Consider the following 21,304-nt stretch of genomic DNA (forward strand, 5'->3'; position numbering starts at 1 on the left):
TGGGTAACAGAGCCTCCAAACTTCTCTCGCCCAGTGACGCTAAGCCAGACGGAAGAAGTCTTGAGTCGCGAGTCTTTAAGTTCGCGAATTTAATTAAGTACGCACGAAAATTAAGCAGCATGCAACCAAAGCAATGTTGCGCGTCTGCCCAAAAGTCTGATTGACAATACTCCGCGCTATTCCCCAACGAAACAGTGAACATTAATCCTAGGCGGTCGATTGTGTCAGATTTTTTGTAATGAAATGCCCAGAAATCAACGCAAATGTCGTTGTAAAGTGCTGATATATTGAGTGTTTCATTCCTTGCAAGGAGAGGGAGTTGCGCCGAAAAGCTGTGAGTCAGCCGCGTACACAGGATTGGCTGAGAGGCGAGCGAGAATTGTGCAATCATAAGGGAAAGTTAATATATTTTTTTTTTGGGGGGGGGGCTGCTTTGTTTGATTTATTTTCTCTGTTTCAAAAATTTCGACCCTCCCCAAATCTAAAGCGCAAAAACAGTGACCCTTCCCCAGAAAGGCAACCAAAAATTAAGGCCCTCCCCCAGAAAAAAAAAAGTTGAAAAGCGGTAACTTTATTGAAACTATACTCTAGTCTTGAGATAGCTCTACGTAAGGCACGTTCTTCCAGGAGCAAATCCTATAACACCGCATGAGTGTAAAGCCCCGAAATGTAATAAACACCCACAAATGTAATGAATCCACAATAAAAAGGCCCACAAATGTAGCTACCCACATTTTTTATGGTGCCGTGCTGTACAAACAAAGAAAGGGTATTGGGCACTTTGCCAAGAAAAAATATATGCTATATATTTTGTTAACCCAATATGTGGGGAGACAGACGACCCCTCCCCCTGCACGCCAAAGTATTGTGTGTGAGGAGGGGGGGACACTGACTTAGACATGCCCATAAAGGGGTGGCATTTTTCAGGGGTGTAAATGATATTGTATAGGGAGTCTAGGGGCATGCTCCCCCGTGAAAATTTTGCCATAATATATGTTATGCTAATTATTGCTAAAACCTAAATATAAAACAGTATCATTAGCTCCTTTCGCAACTGAAATCTTATTTAAATATATTTTAATACCACAAATCTGAAAAGTTAGTAGGGGGAACTTTGACATGAATCGAAATTCACAAATTCAATGATGGTAGTTAATAAAACCAAAACTGCAAACGATAAAAATATAGTTAAAGCCACATATTAGGGGATAATGATTTTCAACGCCAGCCAAACGAAAGTCATGAAGGGTTAAGCAAAAGGCGCATCACATTCATTTCGTATCTATTTTGTAGGGGGTCTGGGGTTTCCCCCCCCCTCCCACCCCCCAAAAAAAAAATGAAATTCCAGTCTGTTAGAAAATAAGGCCCTCCCCTATACCCTGTATCAAAATTTGAGGCCCTCCCCCAAATTGACGCTCAAAATATCGCAGTCTTAATCTTTTTTGATGTTGAGGAGGGATGAGCGCAGTCACTCCTTCCATGCTCGCGCAAGCTCCTCACTACTATTAGAACGTTCCATGGCATTGCTGTCTTGTTTTGTGTTGCTTAGCGACAATGCATTCTGCCGGGAAGACACTTCCATATATGGGCAATTACGTCACTGACACCTAGAAAATGGCGCCTCTATTGAGTTTATACCTAGAGTTTTCGAATCGATTTTTCACGGTAAATAATTCCTTTCCCTGTGAATACGAGAAATATTTGCTTAGCCTGTAAAATAATATAGTTTTTTTTTCACAATCCTGTCGTTTTGTTTGTATTTGGAGGGCGAATATTACCGAAAATAGCCCGTAACAACCACGAATGTAGGTTGGATGAAGAGCGAGCAACTGTCAACACAACTGAGAAAGCGGTCGAGATGTCCCATCTCCCGACAAAATACATTCTTATTCACGCAGATTAGAGGAGTCGATAATTGTGTATTATACCTTTGTGACAGACTACCCCAGTTTGTGCTAACGGTAAGTGTAAATACGGTTACGATACGATACGGTTAAAGGACGGCAAAGAAAATGACCATACATGACTACTTATTTGAAATTATTTTTTTTAACTGTAGCTAGCAACTGGCCTAATCTTGGTAAGACTGGTCGTTATACGTTGTCGTATTTATTTCGATTATGCTTATTTATCTTTGTTATTCAGAAGTCTATTTTGTTGATTTAGCCGCGCTGGGTGTTAAAGAACCAGTGTCAGCCAAATTAAGTTCAGAGTTGGATATAAAAGGGTTCTACTGTATATTTTCCTTGCTATTATCAAATGTTGCCACTTTATTACCACTGCACCAGAAAAGAGTACAAATGCAACAATGAATACTCATCCAAATCCTCTTATAAAAAATTGATTTTATTATGATTTTATTATGATTTACAGTGATAATGGCAGAGGCTGTGAGAGTTATTGTGCGCTGTCGTCCTTTAAACAAGAGAGAGAAGGACCTTAAATGTGAAACCGTGCTTGAGATGGACAGTGACACTGGCCAATGCCGCTTGCACAAGCCAGGGGATAAGACACAGCCCCCAAAAGCATTTACATTTGATGGGGCCTATTTTATCGACTCAACAACAGAGAATATCTACAATGACATCTGTTTCCCTCTTGTGGAGGGGGTCCTGGAAGGCTATAATGGCACTGTATTTGCCTACGGCCAAACTGGGTGTGGCAAGTCATTCAGCATGATGGGCATAACTGATCCACCAACTCAGCGTGGAATAATTCCTAGGGCTTTTGAACACATTTTTGAATCGATAAATGTTGCTGATGATAGCAAGTTCTTAGTCCATGCGTCCTATTTAGAGATTTACAATGAAGAAATCAGAGATTTATTAGGAAAAGATCATAAAGCAAAATTAGATTTAAAGGAACATCCTGATAAAGGGGTTTATGTTAAGGATCTTACCATGATTCCTGTTAACTGTGTTTCTGAGATAGAGCATGTTATGGACTTGGGAAGTAAGAATAGGTCTGTTGGTGCTACTCTGATGAATGCTGATTCATCCCGATCCCACTCAATCTTCAGCATCAACCTTGAGATTTTAGATGATGATTCGGAGGGTAACGAGCACATAAGAGCAGGAAAGCTCAATCTTGTAGATTTAGCAGGTAGTGAGAGGCAGTCCAAGACGGGGGCTACTGGCGGTCGTCTTAAGGAAGCCACTAAGATTAACCTGTCCTTGTCAGCTCTTGGAAATGTCATATCAGCCCTTGTGGATGGCAAGGCTAAGCACATTCCCTACCGTGACTCAAAACTCACACGACTTCTTCAGGTATGTTAGTGGTCTTAGATGAAAACAGGAAAGGAATGGGAGGAATACTAAAACTGTGGGCTTTTAGCAGAACTCAGTTTTTTCATAAAATCAATGGCCAATTTTCATAAACAATATGTATAATGTTATCTACCCAGGATTCACTAGGGGGTAACACCAAGACCCTCATGGTAGCATGTCTAAGTCCTGCTGATAACAACTACGACGAGACCCTGAGCACCCTGAGGTATGCCAACAGAGCCAAAAACATCAAGAACAAACCCAAGATTAATGAGGATCCCAAGGATGCGCTTCTAAGGCAGTACTCAGAAGAGATTGAACGTCTGAAGAAAATGCTTATGGGGCAGATGGAAATACCTACAGATCTTCTTGGTAAGTCTGTCTGAAGCAAAAAGTTACTCCTATCGGCATACTGTGTCCCTTCTCTCAATGTGATTGCAAAGTACTCAAAAACATGAGAGATCAAATTGTATTTCTGCTAGTTTCAGTAAAGACACATGAAGGGGGGGGGGGGGCATGCTGACAACTTTCAGAATGTTGACCAATCAAAGTCCTTTTGTGGATATCACATAACAATCCAGACAAGTTACCATATTTCCATGATTCAAGTGGCCCTTGAGGAATCTTGCTTTCTTACCAGTTCGCTCAATTGATTTATTTCAGTATGTCATTGTTTTAAAATCTGTGATTTGTCAAAGTTGTGCAGCATGCCCATTTCCTCTGCTCTCACTGTATTTTTTTTCAATATACGCCTATATTTACATGTTGATAGGAGGTGGTGGGGCTCCCGCCATAGCAGCTAACCCAGCAGCCCCAAGAAGATCCTCCATATCTGGTGACCACTCTGCCATATTGGCAGTGGAGACAGAGAAGGTCCGGCAAGATTACGAGTCCAGACTAGCAGACATGAAGAGTATGTATGAGGCTGAGCAGATCTCCAAACAGAAGCTACAGACTGAGATGGAGAAACTCCGAGCGGGTTACAACAAGAAGGTGCACGAGATAGAGGAACAATACAGGGCAGATGAGGAGGGCGTGGCTGCACAAGGGGTATCATCTGTGACACCTGAGGCCGGAAGTGCCCTCAGTGTTATTGCCTTAGAGGAGGTGAGATAATTTGAGAATGGTGCCTACTTATAGGTTGGCAGAGGGTTTTGCAGAATGGTTTAAGCAAAGCAAAGCAACAACAAAGAAGTTAACTTGGCTAAGAGGCGGAGCTTTTGTGCTACTATTACTAAATGAATATTTTGTGCTTCTATTACTGAAGAAAATAAACGTCGCTTGATTTCTTAAGTGTATGAACCCCAGTTATTTATGTGAACAGCATTTTTTTTTTCAGTCTCTACGGGGGTCTGAACCGAACAACAACGCGCTATCTTTGATCTCGGGGCCTCTGGCGAAAAGCAAAGAGAGCGCCTCTCAGGAGCCTGGGTCCATCATTCAAATGGTTCAAGACAAATCTAAGGCACTGGGAGCTAGCGCGGTCGCAGTAGCACAGGGAGCCCAAATGGAAGCCTTGAAGCGCCTGCAAGAGCTACAGGAGAAGATGGTGGGCGGCGAGAAGAAAGGCGACACTAAGCTGAAAGAGAAGCGGAAGCAGCGCAAGGCATACGCAATGTCGAGGAAGGAGAGACTGGTCCGGGCGGTAAATAAGATGGACGATGACGGCATCATGGTCAAGGTTTATGACTCTCTACAAGACGAGATCAAGTTTAAAACTAAAACTATTGATCGCCTGGAGAACCGTCTACAGTCGTACCAGGTAGAGATTGATGACCTCCAGGAAGAATTTGAGCGTGACCGGGAAGACTACCTAGACAGCATCCGTAAACAGGAGCAGACGATAAAACTACAACAGCAGATTATCGATAAGATCCAGCCCTGCATTCGACGCGACTGCAATTACTACAACATCGACAAGATCAAAGCAGAGTGCACGTGGGACGAGGAGGCCGGCAAATGGAACATGCCTGAACTTGTCATCACCAAGACGTCCCTCCCTACGCCCGGTGTGATGCCAGGGGGGCTAACACCGGGGGGTAACACTCCTGGGCGTGGTCGGAAGTCCCCCAACCCCTCCAACTGGGGTCGCAGTACATCACCAAGCAACAGGGCCCAAGTAAATAACCAAGGACAAGTAATGAATGGCTATGGAGGGTATGAGGAGCCTTCAGAAGACCGATTCCTACAACATCTCTCCAAAAATTCCAGCGACGATTTTGCGTCCAGTTACTTTAAGCCCAAGCGAGCGGACAAGCTACTGCAAAACCGTTACGAGACTATAGAAAGAAGGGAGACAGTTTCCCCCGTTACTGGTGGACGCCAGGGGGGTGCTTATCCCTCCAATATACCTCCCCCAAGGGCGTTTGGTGGAAGTCAACAGCCTCCTCCTGATGTGGTCCAACCAAGGCCGTTGAGACTTGAATCACTCCATGTCTCGAGCGAGAAAAAGAAAAAGAAGAAAAAGCAACAGAGGGATGGGGAACCCTGGTAATGGTGTTAAATAATTGCGAGTAGATAAGGAAATTTTAACCAAATTATACATACGAATTATTGAGATATTTGTTTTTACATAATTACTCACAATCCCCATGTTGGTGGAGAACACACGTGTCGATTATTCCTCTAGACGTGCCTTCACAAATGGCAAAGCCCTACACAGTTAGTTAGAAAGGGCTCGAACTCTGACCAATAGGGTAATGATCAGCCGAGTCCAAGGACTCTTGCCAGCCCGTTCGAGGGAGGTGGATAGTCTTTTGTGACGTCACAACTACTACCAACCACAGGAACCCCAATCAAAACACCCTGGAGTACTGTACGTTGCCCCAGGTAGCCATATTGTAATTTATGACCTCGTGAGAATATCCTAGTTTATTTCCACATCACAGAGTGTACAAGAACAATAATTGTCTTTTTAGGGCCTTCGGGGTGCTTAGTGAATCTATCGGCGACTTATTATGTGATATTAAAATGCGACCTGTACACATTGATCACTTTTCGTGATGGTTAATCAACTTATGCATGTAGTACGATTAAAGTCAAAGCGTTCTGTGATGTGACCTATTCAACTGAAATCTGCAGTACATACCACAGGGATATTTGCGAAATTATACTATTCAATTCGATACACTAATAGTGTGAGAAGTCACACTGGGGCAAAAGCAACTCGTTAATCGTGTTTTTCCATATCGACATAATGCGAGGCCCTTCCTAGACGAGGTCGTTATGCACAACATGTATGTCTGTAAGACACGTTATTTAATTAAGAACATTAGATGCCATTTTGAATGGCTTGGGGGTGGAACAGCTGGAGACTAAAAGATTGAGTGCAATCTATTTACTCGTAGAATAGGTTGAAACAAAACATAAGTTTATGAAAAGGTTCCGAAAACATCTCTTGTCATGTCCTTGTATTATATTGTATATTAAGCTTTGCCACTGTAAATAAATTGCACCACGAGTAAAGTGGCAATTGTGATAGCACCTGTTATTTTTGTTTTCCAACACCAAGCCATATAGCACAGCCTTGTCTCTCAGCTTGCTAGACGTTTCTGTTCAACAGACGCCAAACGGAAGGTCAACGTTACCAAGAAAGCCGATATAGTACCTTCATCACGCGGGCTTTCACAAATACAAAGAAACTTGCTAACAGAGGCTTTTCCCTAGGGTTTTTCGTTTTGGTTTTGGCTACTCTCGTTGTCTCTGCTGGCAGGGTAAAGCATCCCTGGATGGGATGGGGGACTCCCAGAACAGATTGAGGGGGAAACTTAGCCCCCTTGCAATAAAAAAGAGAAATTTTCTTGATGATAAAAAATCTCGATATACTAGGGCGATCTTTTTACCTGCGCTTGCCTACGTGCCTGTTTATTTTGTTTCTGTCGACAGAAAACATTGATTATTTTATTGAGGTTTGCCGTGTAGCATGAAATACATTGAATAACACCAAGTGGAAATTAAACCCAAGAAAGCTTAGCCTATGACTAATGCTTGCTTTGATCCTACCGATAAAAAAATAAATATTAATTTCCATAGCATTTGGCGTACACCCTGGCATAATGCACTATTTGTAATGCAGTCAAATTGAAGATTTTTGTGTCTTGGTAAGATTACGTTCCTTGACTAGGGAATTAAAGAGGCACTCTCGATTAAGCCTTCTGGCGAGGCCTCGTTTTCATCTGGTGAGGGCAGTAAAGAGTTAGGTACTTATAAATACGCCCAAATCTTTAAAATCACACCGACATCAGAGGATTGCAGTAGCCAAATAAATCATAAATCAGACCCGGTTATCCTTCCGACTTCGTGGCTTCAATTTTACTCTCTCCTTTCAATACATAATTTTTTATAACCTAAATCATAATCGGAATTTCGTGAACAGAAGGCTTCGATCTTTAATATTTAGGTTAGAAGGAGCAAATTTAGCCGATGTGCGTGATGTCATCTCGATTGTTGTGATCTCGTGACATTGTCTGGCACACGCACCCTCGCTCACGCGTGACATCTGATAGCCGCAGGGGGACTGGGCACTGAGTCGAGCGAACAACTTGGGAAATATGGCGAGTCCAGAAGGCAGCGACGATGATCACGTTAAAAGACGAGGAATTCTTAAAGACAGATCTCAAGACAAGCACCAGTAAGCCAGACTAATTAATTAGTTCCTGCTTTACACTTTGGAACACTTGGTTCCGGATATCCATCCCATATTTCTGCAAAATGCTCAATTGTCTTTGGCACGTCAAGTGTATTCATTTTTGTATAAACGTGAAGAAAGTCACAGAGTTCAAAATCATTTTCTCTTCGCATTTTTTAGCCTCCATCCAACCTTTTTTACTACGTGTCTATCGGATTAATATGGCTGCATTTTAGCTCCATTAAAGCAACGGAAGGCATTTTTTAAAGTTGTTGATTTTTAAAATATTGTGTTCAAAATCCGGTCGATAAAACTGTTTTGTTTTGAGTTAATATCTTGAACTGTATAAATCTTTTGATCGGCTAGATGTGACAACATCTTTTACATAATAATCACCTACAGTAAATTCATGTTGCCTATGTGCGTGTTCTTACTTGAATACGAAGTAGGGTAGGTAATTGAGTTTTTTAAGGCAGTCGAATGTGTGCTACATTGCGTATGCTATAAAGTCATTTCACATAACTTTACTTAAAATTATTGTGCAAAAAAAAGTGTCTTTCCCGCTCACGTAAAATTTTCAACACAAAACTCAATTGAAGTTACTGAATAACTCTATTACTCTTTATTTTGTTTGTTTGTTTAACGAAATAGGTTATTTTTGTTTTGTTTTAACTAGCCTACATTTTTTTTACAAGTGGCCTTGTAGAATTACTTCTTTAAGTATATACTTAAAACTTATTTTTCTTTGCCCCTTTTTATCTCGTTCGTGATCCTAAAGCATTTTCTCAAATTATTAGTTTGTTTTCCTTAAATGACGTGAGAAATTGATTTGTTATTTATTCAATCATCCTCTAGCTATAAATTCTTCTATTCAAAAAATTTACCAATTTTTTTTTATTAAAGAGTTGAATAATCTCACCAATAAAAGAAAATATTGTGCTTGCCTCATCGAGGTGTTAACCAATGTCTAACAATAATTCCAAACTTAATTGTACATAGTGAATTTTGATTGGCTGGTTACAGGATGATAGACTATCAGTGTCAGTAGTTAATGTTCTTCACATGTTATGTAAAGAGTGTTCTTCGAAGTACAAGACATTTAAGAAATGAACTATGATTACAATGTTTAAAATTGGGAATTACTTTAAAAATATGGTTTAAGAACAACAATTAATCTATTGGAATTCTCTAAAACATTAACAATTTCTGCAAATTTCCTTATCCACTATATTGATCCATAAGTACAAGAGTGTTAAAATTCTGTTTGTTTAGAAGAAGTAATAAATGGACCTATGAACAAACTCATGAATGCAAATGTTTTTCTCACTTTTTTTCAGGCACAAAACATAAACAGTCTGTCAGGTTATCGGAAAATTCAAACACATCTTAGAGATTCTCTGGATAAAACTCATTAAAGGCTTGTGTTGCTTTGTATTGTTTATAATACACCTGGTTTGCAAAACGTTTTGTTTTTATTTGTTGAAATGTAATTTATTTCACTTAAATTAATAGCATGGTCAAACAAATTGTTTTCTGCTTGATATAATTATGTTATTTTCCAGCTGGGATGAATGTATTATGAAATACTGTGACCCAGGTTCTAAAAATACTATGTGTTTTCTACTATAATTGATCAAAGAATTCTTCACAGGTGGTAATATATTTTGTTTTTTTAAATGTAGATATGTTATGCAGTTAAAGTTCTTAAAACCTTTCAGTTATATCAATCTAGCCAAAAGAAAACATAAACTTTTAATTCTGAAAAAGGAATTGAATTTGATTGGAATTGGAATTTTCTACAGATGTTTGAAAATTTTCCTGGCTGCGCGATTTGATTTTCCATGCAGCATGCGCACACAATGCAAAAACAATTCATAGACTACAGAATATCTGCTAAATTTTACAGATTTGTTTTCTGAAGTTAAAACTTGAGGTTTGTTGTTTTCCTTGGGGAAATTTGCTTATCCCAGTATATTTCAGCAAACTGTAAATCTTTGCACATGCTGCAAAATAATTAATGGCAGGAAATTGTGTGACAGCCTTCCCCTGTGATGTGCTTTGTGTGACTGACTTCCCCTGTGATGTGCTTTGTGTGACTGACTTCCCCTGTGATGTATTTTGTGTGACTGACTTCCCCTGTGATGTGCTTTGTGTGACTGACTTCTCCAATGATGTACTTTATGTGACTGATTTCCCCTTTGATGTGCTTTATGTACTGACTTCTCCTTTGATGTGTTTTGTGTGACTCACTTCCCCTGTGATGTACTTTGTGTGACTGACTTCCCCTGTGATGTGCTTTGTGTAACTATCTTCCCCTGTGATGTGCTTTGTGTGACTGACTTCCCCTGTGATGTGCTTTGTGTGACTGACTTCCCCTGTGATGTACTTTGTGTGACTGACTTCCCCTGTGATGTTCTTTGTGTAACTATCTTCCCCTGTGATGTGCTTTGTGTAACTATCTTCCCCTGTGATGTGCTTTGTGTGACTGACTTCCCCTGTGATGTGCTTTGTGTAACTATCTTCCCCTGTGATGTGCTTTGTGTGACTGAATTCCCCTTTGATGTGCTTTGTGTGACTGAATTCCCCTTTGATGTGATTTGGTGTAACTGTCTTCCCCTGTGATGTGCTTTGTGTGACTGACTTCCCCTGTGATGTTCCTTGTGTGATTGACTTCTCCTGTGATGTGCTTTTTTCGACTGACTTCCCAGCTCTGGAGTCCAATGGGATGAAATGAACATCATGATGACATATCACCCAGAAGACAAGGATTATGGCCACATGAAAATCAATGAGCCTCCTACTCCATACAACAAGTTAAAGGACCCAGATGGCGAGGAGGGAGGCGGTCCTTCGTGTGATCCTATTTCTGACGATGAGCCTGAGAGTTTAGATCCCAAGGCTCTCTCAGAAAAGTAAGACATTTCACTGATTATATTTCCTTTTCGGGGGGTAAATTAACAATATGGATTAAATATACGGTTGAAACCGGGCCTGCTCTCAAAATGTGGCTGCCATTCTTTCAAGTCCTGAATTCACTCTTTATTATCTGTGTGTACTTAACCCATTGACTCCTGGCTTTTTTGGAGCTGAATTTACAAAAAACAGACTGAAAACAGATACCTCCCCCCCTATTCTGAGTTTTATACAGCCCGTCAAAGTCAAACACAGCTGCACCTAGTCAGCGGTATCCAAGCTTTCCAACAGTGCTTTGCGGTCCCCACTTTTAATCCCTCGTCGTTGTGCTGAAGCCAGCACAAGTTGATGGTTGCTTGTATTTTTCATCAAAAATACAGCTATGAGCATATTAGGAGAGTGTCTCAGGACATCATGAATTCTTTTGGGGCATAATTGAGTGCTTTGCTTATGGATATTTGCAAACAAAGTTGGATTCATGATGATTTTTTCTTGTTTGGCTTTGCCCGGATGAGAAAATAATTTTCTAATGAATCACCACAGCTCTCCTAAATGCTGTCTTTTCTGATACCAAATTGATTCCAAAATTGTTTACTCTGCTATTCTGGGTCTGTATGACCTGGAATTGATTTGTTTGGCTTCGGGGTGAAAAGACCATCTGACTTTGGGGAGAGGAGTGTTGACTGGCCCTCCCCTCGTGAATTTTCCCCTGGATCTCCCAGAATGCTTTGCAATACGTAAAGATATTTTCGTGGTTGTACAATCCTTCAAGGAATGGACATTGTGTTTTGAGGCCAGAAATGTACCTGGAGGATCAGAATAAAGGTATCTATTTGTGTCTTGAGCTGTGTTTGCTGATCTCTCTCCCTTGTGTGGTATTTTGAGCGTTTTATTGAGAGAGGTGATTCTGCTTTTCTCTCCTTGTTCGATTTGAGATTTGTCAAAGAACCTGTGCTATTATTTGGCTTAAGAGTAGATGCCAACACCTTGGTTGGATGCATATCTGCAAGACCATTTATCCCCTAGACTGATGCCTGAGTATCTTCATCTTGTTGTGTTTATTTTGAATTTATGAATTTTTGGGGTTGTGGGTACTTCCCAAAGCCGGTACAGGCCGGTTGAGGGGTCAATGTGTTAATACCCTTTTTAGAATGGGTTGTAGATATCCATTTGACATTTTTCACCTTTTTTGTACAAGGTTTGTCATTTTGGGTGTGAGATTTCAACTCAGGGGCTTGATTAGGATTTATGATCACAGGATGCAAGATCAACCAAGGCGTAAAAGCTGGGAAGATACCCCAGAGGAAGACGAAGAGGAGGATGATGAAAATCTTACTGAAGAAGAAAGATGTAAGGCTCAGTATGACTGAAAGGATTGATATTTCTCTATGATGACAACAGCTCTCTTGAATATTTATTGCTGTTTTTCTACAGTAAAGAAAAAGGAATTTGAAGAACATAGGAAATACCATTATAATGAGTTTGCTCAAGTCAAGCTTGCTAGGAAACTAATTGAGCAGGAGCTCAAGGAATTAGAAGATGATGACGATGCATCTGGGACTTCACCTGATAAAGCAGTGAGTTTCTAAGGGCATTAAACTATGTAAGGACAAACAACAATGCCCATGATTTTATGTTGGTAAACATGCAGAGGGGCTAGCAAGTTTGCAAGAATGTGCTCAACAACATGCTGCCATAAAAATGTTTTCCAATCAAGTGCTAGTAGCAGGAATTACACACATGCTGCATTCACAAGAAAAATATTGTGAAGAGCTCGGAGACAGGCAGTCTATGCCGAGTTGGGTAACTGAATGCATGCATATAATCATGTGGTTGTGGGAGGAAGAGGACTAAACTCCTTGTTAATTAGAAATGACTTTGATTTTCCTTTCGACTTTGGGAATGTTTTTGTCTTTGAATAAAGAGTTCGGTTATTTCAAAGTGGTTGCTGTGTTGTTTTTGTTTTATTTTGAATTCGAAATACCTTTTTTTGGAAATATCATTAGCTGCAGATTGCAGGAAATTGTGTGCAAAATCCTGGGAATGTTTGGCATATATTAAAGCCAGTTTTGAATACTGTCTGTTAAATAAAGTTTGTTTTGTTTTCCAGATGGATCATTCCTGAAGGCTGCTGATGATGCACCACAACATGTATATTATCCACCAGCAAGAGAACTATATTGTTATAAAGCAGTTGTAATACACTGTTAAAGGCACCACAAGACTAGTCAACAAAACTTTTTAGAAGGTTTGAATATGGACCCCCTATGATGCATCCACAAATAATCTCACATTATTACCGAAATAAAGGTTTTTGAGGTGGGCATGCAGGCTAGAACCCCCCACAAGGACTTCATGCTAAAGGTGGTCCGAGATTCCATATTCTACAGTAAACAGCAAGCCATCTGAGTGCTTTATAATTTTTGCTTCATTGTCATTAAACCTATCTCTTGGGTAAAAAATGCTCCAAACCATGTCCAAGGTGCTATCCATTATGGGTAAGAATTTATAATGACACGCCCAATTTGCTATCATATAGGGTTAGAATTTATTCTGCTGACGAACACCTGTTTGTTTTATGGTCTGTTTTATGGTGTTAATACTAAGGTATGGTTCACTGGATATGTGATGGTGTAGATTGTGCAGTGACATGCTGTGGTTCGATTTGTGTCAAAGCATTGAGTAAATCTTTATTTTAATAGCTTTGTATATATTTGCTTCTTTTCTTTGTTAAGTAAAAATTGTCACCGGATAGCTAATCTGACAACACAAGATAAGATTTGATTTACTAAATTTCATTGGACTGGTGCTTATTTAGGGAAATCAAAAATAAACTAATTCATTATAGATTGTTCAATAAATCTAACCCTAACCAATTTAACTGGCAAGCTATGTTTTGCACTTTGATCACTAATATAGACTGCATGATAACCACAGAACAATTTTTTTTCCATACTTCAGCTTAGGACATGTTTGTGTATCTGATGGTGTGCTCTTTACTAAGGTTGGCTGGATAGAGTAGTATCAGCAGAGAAAGTACAGCTTTTAGACTGTTTTGAAAAAGCATTTATATAAATATAAAATGAGTATGTATTATGGTGAAAATATTTGTAGATTTGAATAAACTAGACAGTACTACATAAACCTGCGTCTGTTTTATTCTACATCTAAGTTCGGTACAGAAAGTGAATGCAGAATGCATAGCTTTTATTGGCCGAATAGGCAGACCATACATGCCTTATGAACTCAAGAACAATGTTGCATTGTAAATTGCTGTGTTCCTTACTGTGGATACCAGTCCCCAACTACTTCTCTCATTTAGTGATGCTCAGCTGCTTTGCGAAACGAGAATTAGTAGGAGACTGGTACCCAGATTATGTGTTTCTGAACAGGCAGTATTTTGATGTGCAGCATGCTAAACAAGCAATGAGACTGCACCTAGCACCCTCTGTATATACAATACTGAAGTGTGAACAGTTAACTTGTACAACATAAGTTTTTTTTTTTCTTATAAATGATTCAAATAAACAAAACTTATAGGCAATAAGTGAGAGTCAATTGGGAAAATTCCCTTCAGGCCACGAAAGGTCACTGGTTGATTGAGTCATTTTATGCTTCTGTATTCAATATGAAACTATCAATGACTAGTTATTTCAAATAATTGCATGGATGTTACTGTATGTTGTAGCTAGTACAGTAAAGCAAGTAGAGGTATCGGAATGGGCATATGCAAGAACACTTTAACAGTGTGTCATTGCTGGCCTTGTTGCTGATGGGGGAAACTGCTAAACACCATTGCTTCCATCTTGGATGTTGAAGTAAGGCATGCATTTCAAATCACCAATGAAGTAAAAGTGAAGATAATCATTGCTACCAATTTGTTGTGGTTTTGGGGCCTTTCCATTTCTAGTCAAATGCCTATAAAGAAAAACAATTAGAAGTTTATTCTCTCAGTATTTAAACAAAAATATCTCGCAAGATGCAGCCAAGTTGCATGACTTGTTCATGCCACGCTGTGATGTCTTCTGTGCATCTATTGGAGGACAGAAGCATTTTAAATTGAGATCCATTTGTTTTATACAACAGGTTAAATGTTCTCTTATGTTGCAATCTAGGCTTGGGGATTGCATGTGCATGGTGATGCAAAGTGTGCATGTGCCCTCTAATACTAACACATGCACCCTCGACCAATAAGAGCATGCGATTTACTTGTGTGGCTGTATCATATTATAATCCCTATGTTTGTTGGACAAAAAGTTTCTGATCAGCCGAGTGGTCCAAGATGGCAGAACAGGGTCACCAGTAAAGATGTTGTAGATGTCACCATAGTTGGTGCCGCCACAGGCCTTAGACGGTTCTAAAATGGAATTTCACACATCTTCCCAGACCTTCCTCCTAAAGCAATGAGTAACAATAACAAGAAACCTACAAGATGCTTTGATAATATGGGATTCTTTACCAGTCTGAAGTTGCGTTCTTGTTCCTTTCTTCTGATCTCACTAAGACTCGCCACCTCATCCACCTTTCTCTGTAGTAGAGCTTTAGCATTCAAAGACAATAGAACGTTAGCAGAGCTACCGTATACCATGCATCATTATCTCTCAGAGCTATACCATGCAAAGACAACAGAACATTAGCAGAGTTACAGTATTACATGCATTAACCTCCCAGAGCTATACCATGCAAAGACAACAGAACATTAGCAGAGTTACAGTATTACATGCATTAACCTCCCAGAGCTATACCATGCAAAGACAAAAGAACATTGGCAGAGTTACAGTATTACATGCATTAACCTCCCAGAGCTATACCATGCAAAAACAACAGAACATTAGCAGAGCTACAATATACCATGCATTATCATCTCTCAGAGCTATACCATGCAAAGACAACAGAACATTAGGAGAGCTACAGTATAACATGCATTAACCTCTCAGGTTGCCAATGGGTCCGCCATTTCTCCATAACATACCTGCATTTTGATCAATCCACTGCAACGAATTCATGTGTGCATTCAAAATCTTGCTGACTTGCACAATCTACGACAAACAAACATGACCCGAGTATATAAGTCACTCTAACATAGCTGCATGATCCTTAATTTTATCATTGCCAAAAACTGGTAGTAGACTACAATTTGCTGATGGACTATGTTAGTTGGCTATTTCGATTGATTTACTTCAGTGTTGAGATATAAATGAAAAATAATACTTGTTTTGTCATGGCACCAGAGTTCCATCCCACTTACTGGGTCCTCATTTTCCTGCTGTGTAGAGCTTGTCGTATTCAGGTGGTCAATAATGGACTTTAGGTCTGTAACCATCTGCTTCAGTTGCCCATCAATATCTTTTGCCAACCCATATCTAAAGCAACAAATAAAGCATACAAATTATATATGAAATGTAGCACAATATAGAAAATTAATGTGAAGGCTAACTGATGTAAGAGTTCATGTTGAAGTGGCAAATAATTTTTTTTTTGTTTCTCTCTTTCTCTGTTTGCATACAGTACTAGTGTATGTACTGTGGCTTACGTAAACTCTCTTTCTATGTCTGCATACTAGTGTATGTACTGTGGCTTACGTAAAATCTCTTTCTATGTCTGCATACTAGTGTATGTACTGTGGCTTACGTAAACTCTCTTTGTCTCTCTGCATACTAGTGTGTGTACTGTGGCTTACGTAAACTCTCTTTGTCTCTCTGCATACTAGTGTATGTACTGTGGCTTACGTAAAATCTCTTTCTATGTCTGCATACTAGTGTGTGTACTGTGGCTTACGTAAACTCTCTTTCTATGTCTGCATACTAGTGTATGTACTGTGGCTTACGTAAACTCTCTTTGTCTCTCTGCATACTAGTGTGTGTACTGTGGCTTACGTAAACTCTCTTTGTCTGTCTGCATACTAGTGTGTGTACTGTGGCTTACGTAAACTCTCTTTGTCTGTCTGCATACTAGTGTGTGTACTGTGGCTTACGTAAACTCTCTTTGTCTGTCTGCATACTAGTGTGTGTACTGTGGCTTACGTAAACACTCTTTGTCTGTCTGCATACTAGTGTATGTTCATTGGCTTACGTAAAATCTCTTTCTATGTCTGCATACTAGTGTGTGTACTGTGGCTTACGTAAACTCTCTTTGTCTGTCTGCATACTAGTGTGTGTACTGTGGCTTACGTAAACTCTCTTTGTCTGTCTGCATACTAGTGTGTGTACTGTGGCTTACGTAAACTCTCTTTGTCTGTCTGCATACTAGTGTGTGTACTGTGGCTTACGTAAACTCTCTTTCTCTGTCTGCATGCTGAAGCTGGCTGGTCCCCACAGAGTTTTTCTTCAGTTCATCTTCAAGAGGTTTTAACAGATCCTCAAGTTCTCTTTGTTGGGCAGATATGAAATTTAGTTCCTCATCCAATCTAAAAAACAAAACACAGATTATATTATATATATATATAATACATCATATATCAAATAGATAAATAGGCCTACAAACATCGACAAGCTTTCCCTTTTAGACACCTTCGATTGTCTGCACAATACACATATATGTTCTAAGTCAATAAGCTTTACATACCTTTTTTGTTCAGCTTTAACACTCTCAACTCCAGAGTTCAATTCAGTTATCTGTAAGAAAACAAGATCCATTTATCAATGAACAAAACACATCATTTCCCTGATCGCTTGATTGTTTCTTTGGCAACATCTAAAGACCAGATAAAGATACCATTATGACAAAATTGCTATAAGAACATATTCTATTAGAAATATTAGAGCAAATATTCTGTGCATAATGGCACGCATGAAATTTATAACCCTAAAAACTATCCCTCAAGGCTAATTTAGGTAGCCCATTTTGCTGGTATAACTCCTAAAAATATGACTCAACAGTTTTTTTTTTCAAATAAATGAGTGGAATCCCATACATTAAAAAAAGCTTGAGCCATTCACAGAGGGGGGTTTGAATGTCAATCATAAAAAGGGTGTCAAAGCGAGAGTTGACTTGTGATGCCTTACTTTTTCTCCATTTTCCATTAGCAGTCTGTCCCATGCATTGACCTGCGCTGCCTGGTCCAGAAAAGTGCGTTCATAGTCTTCCAATTCAAGAGCCCACTGCGTAAACAAAAAAGACAATAAACAGATAATTGAGCTGACATATACAAAGGGGATAGTATTAAATAATCAATGTGCAAGGCAAAGGCCATAAAAAAGAAGATAAGTCAACAATGAACACCTTATTTATGTGATCCTCTAACTGTTTATATGTTAACTGAGGCGCTGTACTTGTCAGCGCTGTTGGCACCGCTGAAGCAACAGTGCTGTTAAGAAAAATAATAACAATCAAATCCAATAAGAAAGTAAACATAATCAGCTTGGAAGCTCCCCATAGGATAGTAAAGATTGAAGTCAATAAATGACTTTTGGCTTTTTCTTCTTCCATATTTATTTAGAAATGCCAGGACTAGGCAAAATGCTATAATGTTATTTTACCTTGCAGTACTTTTGGCAGTCAGGCTCCCAAAACCAGTGGTAATACCTAGAATAAATCACATTTAGTACAGTTGCACATACCCTGTGATGCATATGTAAACAAAACAGCAGAAAAAGTTTGAAAATATGCGTGTGTGCATTGCAAAGCATGCACCATGGAAACTACAATCTGATGTAGGGTACTATGACTTGCTATGCTTGATGGGAGCATGTATATCTCACTGACAAAACCACAGCCCAATTAAATCTCCATTAACTTGCTTTTGGGTCAGTGCAATGATCAAGTCATTGTTATGCTGACATGTCGATATAGCATCTGTCCCTCTTAACTGTTAACAACATACCTGTTGATGCTGGTGCTGTAATGGTTGACCCAGGTGCAGTTGAGCCAAGCGCTGTCCCTCCCAATGAGAACCCAGAGGCAGAGCTTGCGGCTGTGGTAGAAGCAGGTGGTTTAAATCCACCCAGCCCTAAGCTAGGAGTACTTGTGGCTGTGCTGCTACCAAGAGTAAACCCTGTTGACTGTGTTGCAGAAGCACCAAGCTGAATTCCTGAAAATCCTGTAGATGTTGTCGCTGGGGTAGCGCCCAGGGTTAGACCGGGTGCAGAAGTACCTAGGGTCAAGCCAGTAGTGGGTGCAGCAGTGGAGGTGCCGAGGGATAGCCCCTGACTGGGCGTGGCTGATGTTGCTTGGGGTGTCAAACCCAGTGATAGGCTGGGAGTAGTAGTGTTGGTAGTAGTTCCTAACTTGAGACCTGATCCAAAGCCAGATGAAGCTGATAGTATAGACAGTTACAATTTATAAACTGTAAACTCGTAAGAAGTTTGAGCAAAATTATATAAAATCCATGGTTCTTGCAGCTGAGGAGCCAACAAATCTAAGACCTTGTTAAGACCGAGAATTTGAATTGGAGATGGAAATGCAGATGCATTATGAGACTGCGTCTTGAATGGGAGCATTAAATGGTGGCACAATCGGCTTTCTTAATTCTGAGCATAGTCCATTAATTATCAAATATTTCTTATCAAATATCTGTAAAGGAATTTTAAAATAAATTTTTAGACCGTCTTGTCTTTAAGTATTTTTTCATCAGCCATCACTTAAATTGGAGCCTAGCTCTGTGCTGGCCTCACCTCATATTTTATTGTCTATTTATTGCATTCAATTATTTTGATGATGATGATGGTGATAATAATGATGATGATGACGTATATTGTCACATATTTCTTTTGGTTTAAGTAATACAAATAATTAAATGAATAAATAAAGGATATCAGAAAAGCAAAACAACTTTGATATAACTGCCTTGTATCACATTCTCTTAATTTCAACACCCATTTACAGTACATTACCTGGTGTGGTTGATGACAGTCCTGAAATCGAAAGACCAGTGCTTGCTGAAGTTGAAGCTGCTACCGATCCAAATGATAGCCCAGATGCAGGAGCTGTACTCCCCCCAAATGAAAACCCAGTGGCTGGTGTTGTGGAAGGAGCAGATGCTGTTCCTAGTTTGAAGCTGACTCCTGCAGCTCCAGGGGCTGCCGTGCCAAACTGAAAGCCACTCCCTGTGGCAGCTGGTGTGGCGGTGAGGCCTGTAGGGGCAGCTGTCAAGAAGGGTGCAAGCTTATGTAGGGATTCCATTTGTGGAGAATTTCCATTTACTGATTTACCAACACAGTGTGATTTCTTATGTCACTTATGAGGTGAGAGGGAATAAAACTCAGCATGAAATCTGATAAAGCTCAGATTCTACAGCATAAAGTACAAGGCTCAACTTTATGTATGAAAGTTTTATTTTGAAGTCAGAATATTCATTTTAACGAGATTTGTTCGCTCATACAAACTCTGTAATAGACCTTCTACTGTACACTCGCCGTGAGCCTGGGCTACCTGTGCCCTCTTTGAAGCAGTTTTGTTATTTTGTAACTCTTTCCACACAGGCAAACATCTCTTTTTTACATATACCTGCTTACCACTCACTGTTGCCAACAAATTTAACAACTGTTACCGAACTGAAAATGATCTCTTAATCACAATAAAAGTATAAGTAAAAAAACGAGTACACATTATCTCACCGTTTTGTGCGGTGCTAGCGGCGGCCGGAGTCCCGAAAGAAAACCCTGTAGCGGGGGTAGTGGTTGCACCAGTTGTTCCAAAGCTAAATCCCGTACCTCCCGGAGGTTTAGCACCGCCTTGACCGAACATATTGAACTGGAGATTCGTTATTTAGTGGGAATACTTGGAGCACACTTTTGGTCTAGAAGTCCGCCATCTTGTCAAAACGATTCCCGCGCCTAGAGCCCAGTCTCTCACAGTAATGATGCCAAAGGAAGCCTGTACTAGCGCCAGAACACTGCCTCGTACCCAGGCGCTTACTGGCGTGACTTTTCGCGCAGGGGTGCTTGGGTTTCCGTTGGCCCTTCCTTTTGGTTGTTTGCATCAGCGCTAAACCTTCCCATGGTTCAATGTACTCACTAGTCTTGATTTGCTCTCATTGGCAGTGATATATTTTCGGTCACTTGTTTTTACTGACTTGAGACGCCTGGGCACAAGGCAGGCCAGGACACATGAATTTTTGGGGAAAAACAGATAGCGATGTCAAACTTAGCTATGCTGTGAATGTGCCAACACAATAACAATTTCCAAAACCACAAACACATACAAGGCCACATCACGGGCGGATCCAGAATTTCAAAATGGGGGGTGGATAATGGCCGTGAAGACGGCTTATAACTGATCCAGTAGTTCTTTACATGGTATGTCACAGAATCTAACAATACTTCATGCTTAATTGGATATGCCGCGTCAACATTTATTTTCTTCAAACAAAGTGATTTTTCAATTTTTCTACTCAAAAAGGAGGTGGATATCCACCCAATTCACCCCCCCCCCCCCCCCCCCCACTGTGTCTGCCCCTGCACATGCCTTCGGTTTGCTGTTGAGGGCTGACTTGAGAGGCCTTATTTAAAAGTCAGTTACAACACACCATTATAGATAAACAAAATACAAGTTTGGTATA

The 21,304-nt window shown here is 40.0% G+C and overlaps 3 protein-coding genes across 5 annotated transcripts; 2 read left to right on the top strand and 1 right to left on the bottom strand.

Moving 5' to 3' along the window:
- The first annotated feature begins 1,601 nt into the window (after positions 1–1,601).
- On the top strand, positions 1,602–6,744 carry LOC5509044 (kinesin-like protein KIF17). 2 transcript variants are annotated; one of them, XM_048725739.1, is made up of 5 exons: positions 1,602–1,961; positions 2,374–3,266; positions 3,404–3,638; positions 4,039–4,373; positions 4,591–6,744. In XM_048725739.1, exons 2-5 carry the CDS (start codon positions 2,379–2,381, stop codon positions 5,758–5,760), a joined length of 2,628 nt encoding a protein of 875 aa, XP_048581696.1. In that variant the 5' UTR covers positions 1,602–1,961; positions 2,374–2,378; the 3' UTR covers positions 5,761–6,744. The 2 variants fall into 2 exon arrangements, with proteins under 2 accessions (XP_048581696.1, XP_001629592.2); XM_001629542.3 differs by having other exon boundaries at positions 4,606–6,744.
- A 1,021-nt stretch (positions 6,745–7,765) lies between these two features.
- On the top strand, positions 7,766–13,950 carry LOC5509023 (protein phosphatase inhibitor 2). Its single transcript, XM_032377856.2, has 5 exons — positions 7,766–7,896; positions 10,602–10,805; positions 12,065–12,156; positions 12,241–12,383; positions 12,917–13,950. The coding sequence occupies exons 1-5, from the start codon at positions 7,817–7,819 to the stop codon at positions 12,929–12,931; spliced, it is 534 nt and encodes a 177-aa protein (XP_032233747.1). The 5' UTR covers positions 7,766–7,816; the 3' UTR covers positions 12,932–13,950.
- Positions 13,943–20,604, bottom strand: LOC5509042 (nuclear pore glycoprotein p62). Of its 2 annotated transcripts, none has more exons than XM_001629510.3 (12): positions 20,361–20,604; positions 19,638–19,889; positions 18,629–19,039; positions 18,285–18,330; positions 18,028–18,112; positions 17,811–17,906; positions 17,371–17,420; positions 17,075–17,212; positions 16,055–16,169; positions 15,779–15,845; positions 15,266–15,345; positions 13,943–14,724 (listed from the first exon to the last, which is right to left on the bottom strand). In XM_001629510.3, exons 1-12 carry the CDS (start codon positions 20,488–20,490, stop codon positions 14,713–14,715), a joined length of 1,482 nt encoding a protein of 493 aa, XP_001629560.1. In that variant the 5' UTR covers positions 20,491–20,604; the 3' UTR covers positions 13,943–14,712. The 2 variants fall into 2 exon arrangements, with proteins under 2 accessions (XP_001629560.1, XP_032233742.1); XM_032377851.2 differs by having other exon boundaries at positions 18,629–19,060.
- Between the last annotated feature and the right edge of the window lie 700 nt (positions 20,605–21,304).

The sequence above is a fragment of the Nematostella vectensis genome, chromosome 3, assembly GCF_932526225.1.
Source record: "Nematostella vectensis chromosome 3, jaNemVect1.1, whole genome shotgun sequence".
Classification (NCBI taxonomy): Eukaryota; Metazoa; Cnidaria; class Anthozoa; order Actiniaria; family Edwardsiidae; genus Nematostella; species Nematostella vectensis.

Bases quoted from the DNA above. Each gene is read 5' to 3' on its own strand.
- LOC5509044 (XM_048725739.1), top strand. From the start codon at position 2,379: ATGGCAGAGGCTGTGAGAGTTATTGTGCGCTGTCGTCCTTTAAACAAG. The intron at 3,267-3,403 runs GTATGTTAGTGG...TTATCTACCCAG, and splicing joins AACTCACACGACTTCTTCAG to GATTCACTAGGGGGTAACAC. The intron at 4,374-4,590 runs GTGAGATAATTT...TTATGTGAACAG, and splicing joins GTGTTATTGCCTTAGAGGAG to CATTTTTTTTTTCAGTCTCT.
- LOC5509023 (XM_032377856.2), top strand. From the start codon at position 7,817: ATGGCGAGTCCAGAAGGCAGCGACGATGATCACGTTAAAAGACGAGGA. The intron at 7,897-10,601 runs GTAAGCCAGACT...CTGACTTCCCAG, and splicing joins AGATCTCAAGACAAGCACCA to CTCTGGAGTCCAATGGGATG. The intron at 10,806-12,064 runs GTAAGACATTTC...TTATGATCACAG, and splicing joins CCCAAGGCTCTCTCAGAAAA to GATGCAAGATCAACCAAGGC.
- LOC5509042 (XM_032377851.2), bottom strand. From the start codon at position 20,490: ATGTTCGGTCAAGGCGGTGCTAAACCTCCGGGAGGTACGGGATTTAGC. The intron at 19,890-20,360 runs GTGAGATAATGT...CCTTCTTGACAG, and splicing joins CGCTAGCACCGCACAAAACG to CTGCCCCTACAGGCCTCACC. The intron at 15,346-15,778 runs GTATGTTATGGA...TGAATGCTAAAG, and splicing joins GTGGATTGATCAAAATGCAG to CTCTACTACAGAGAAAGGTG.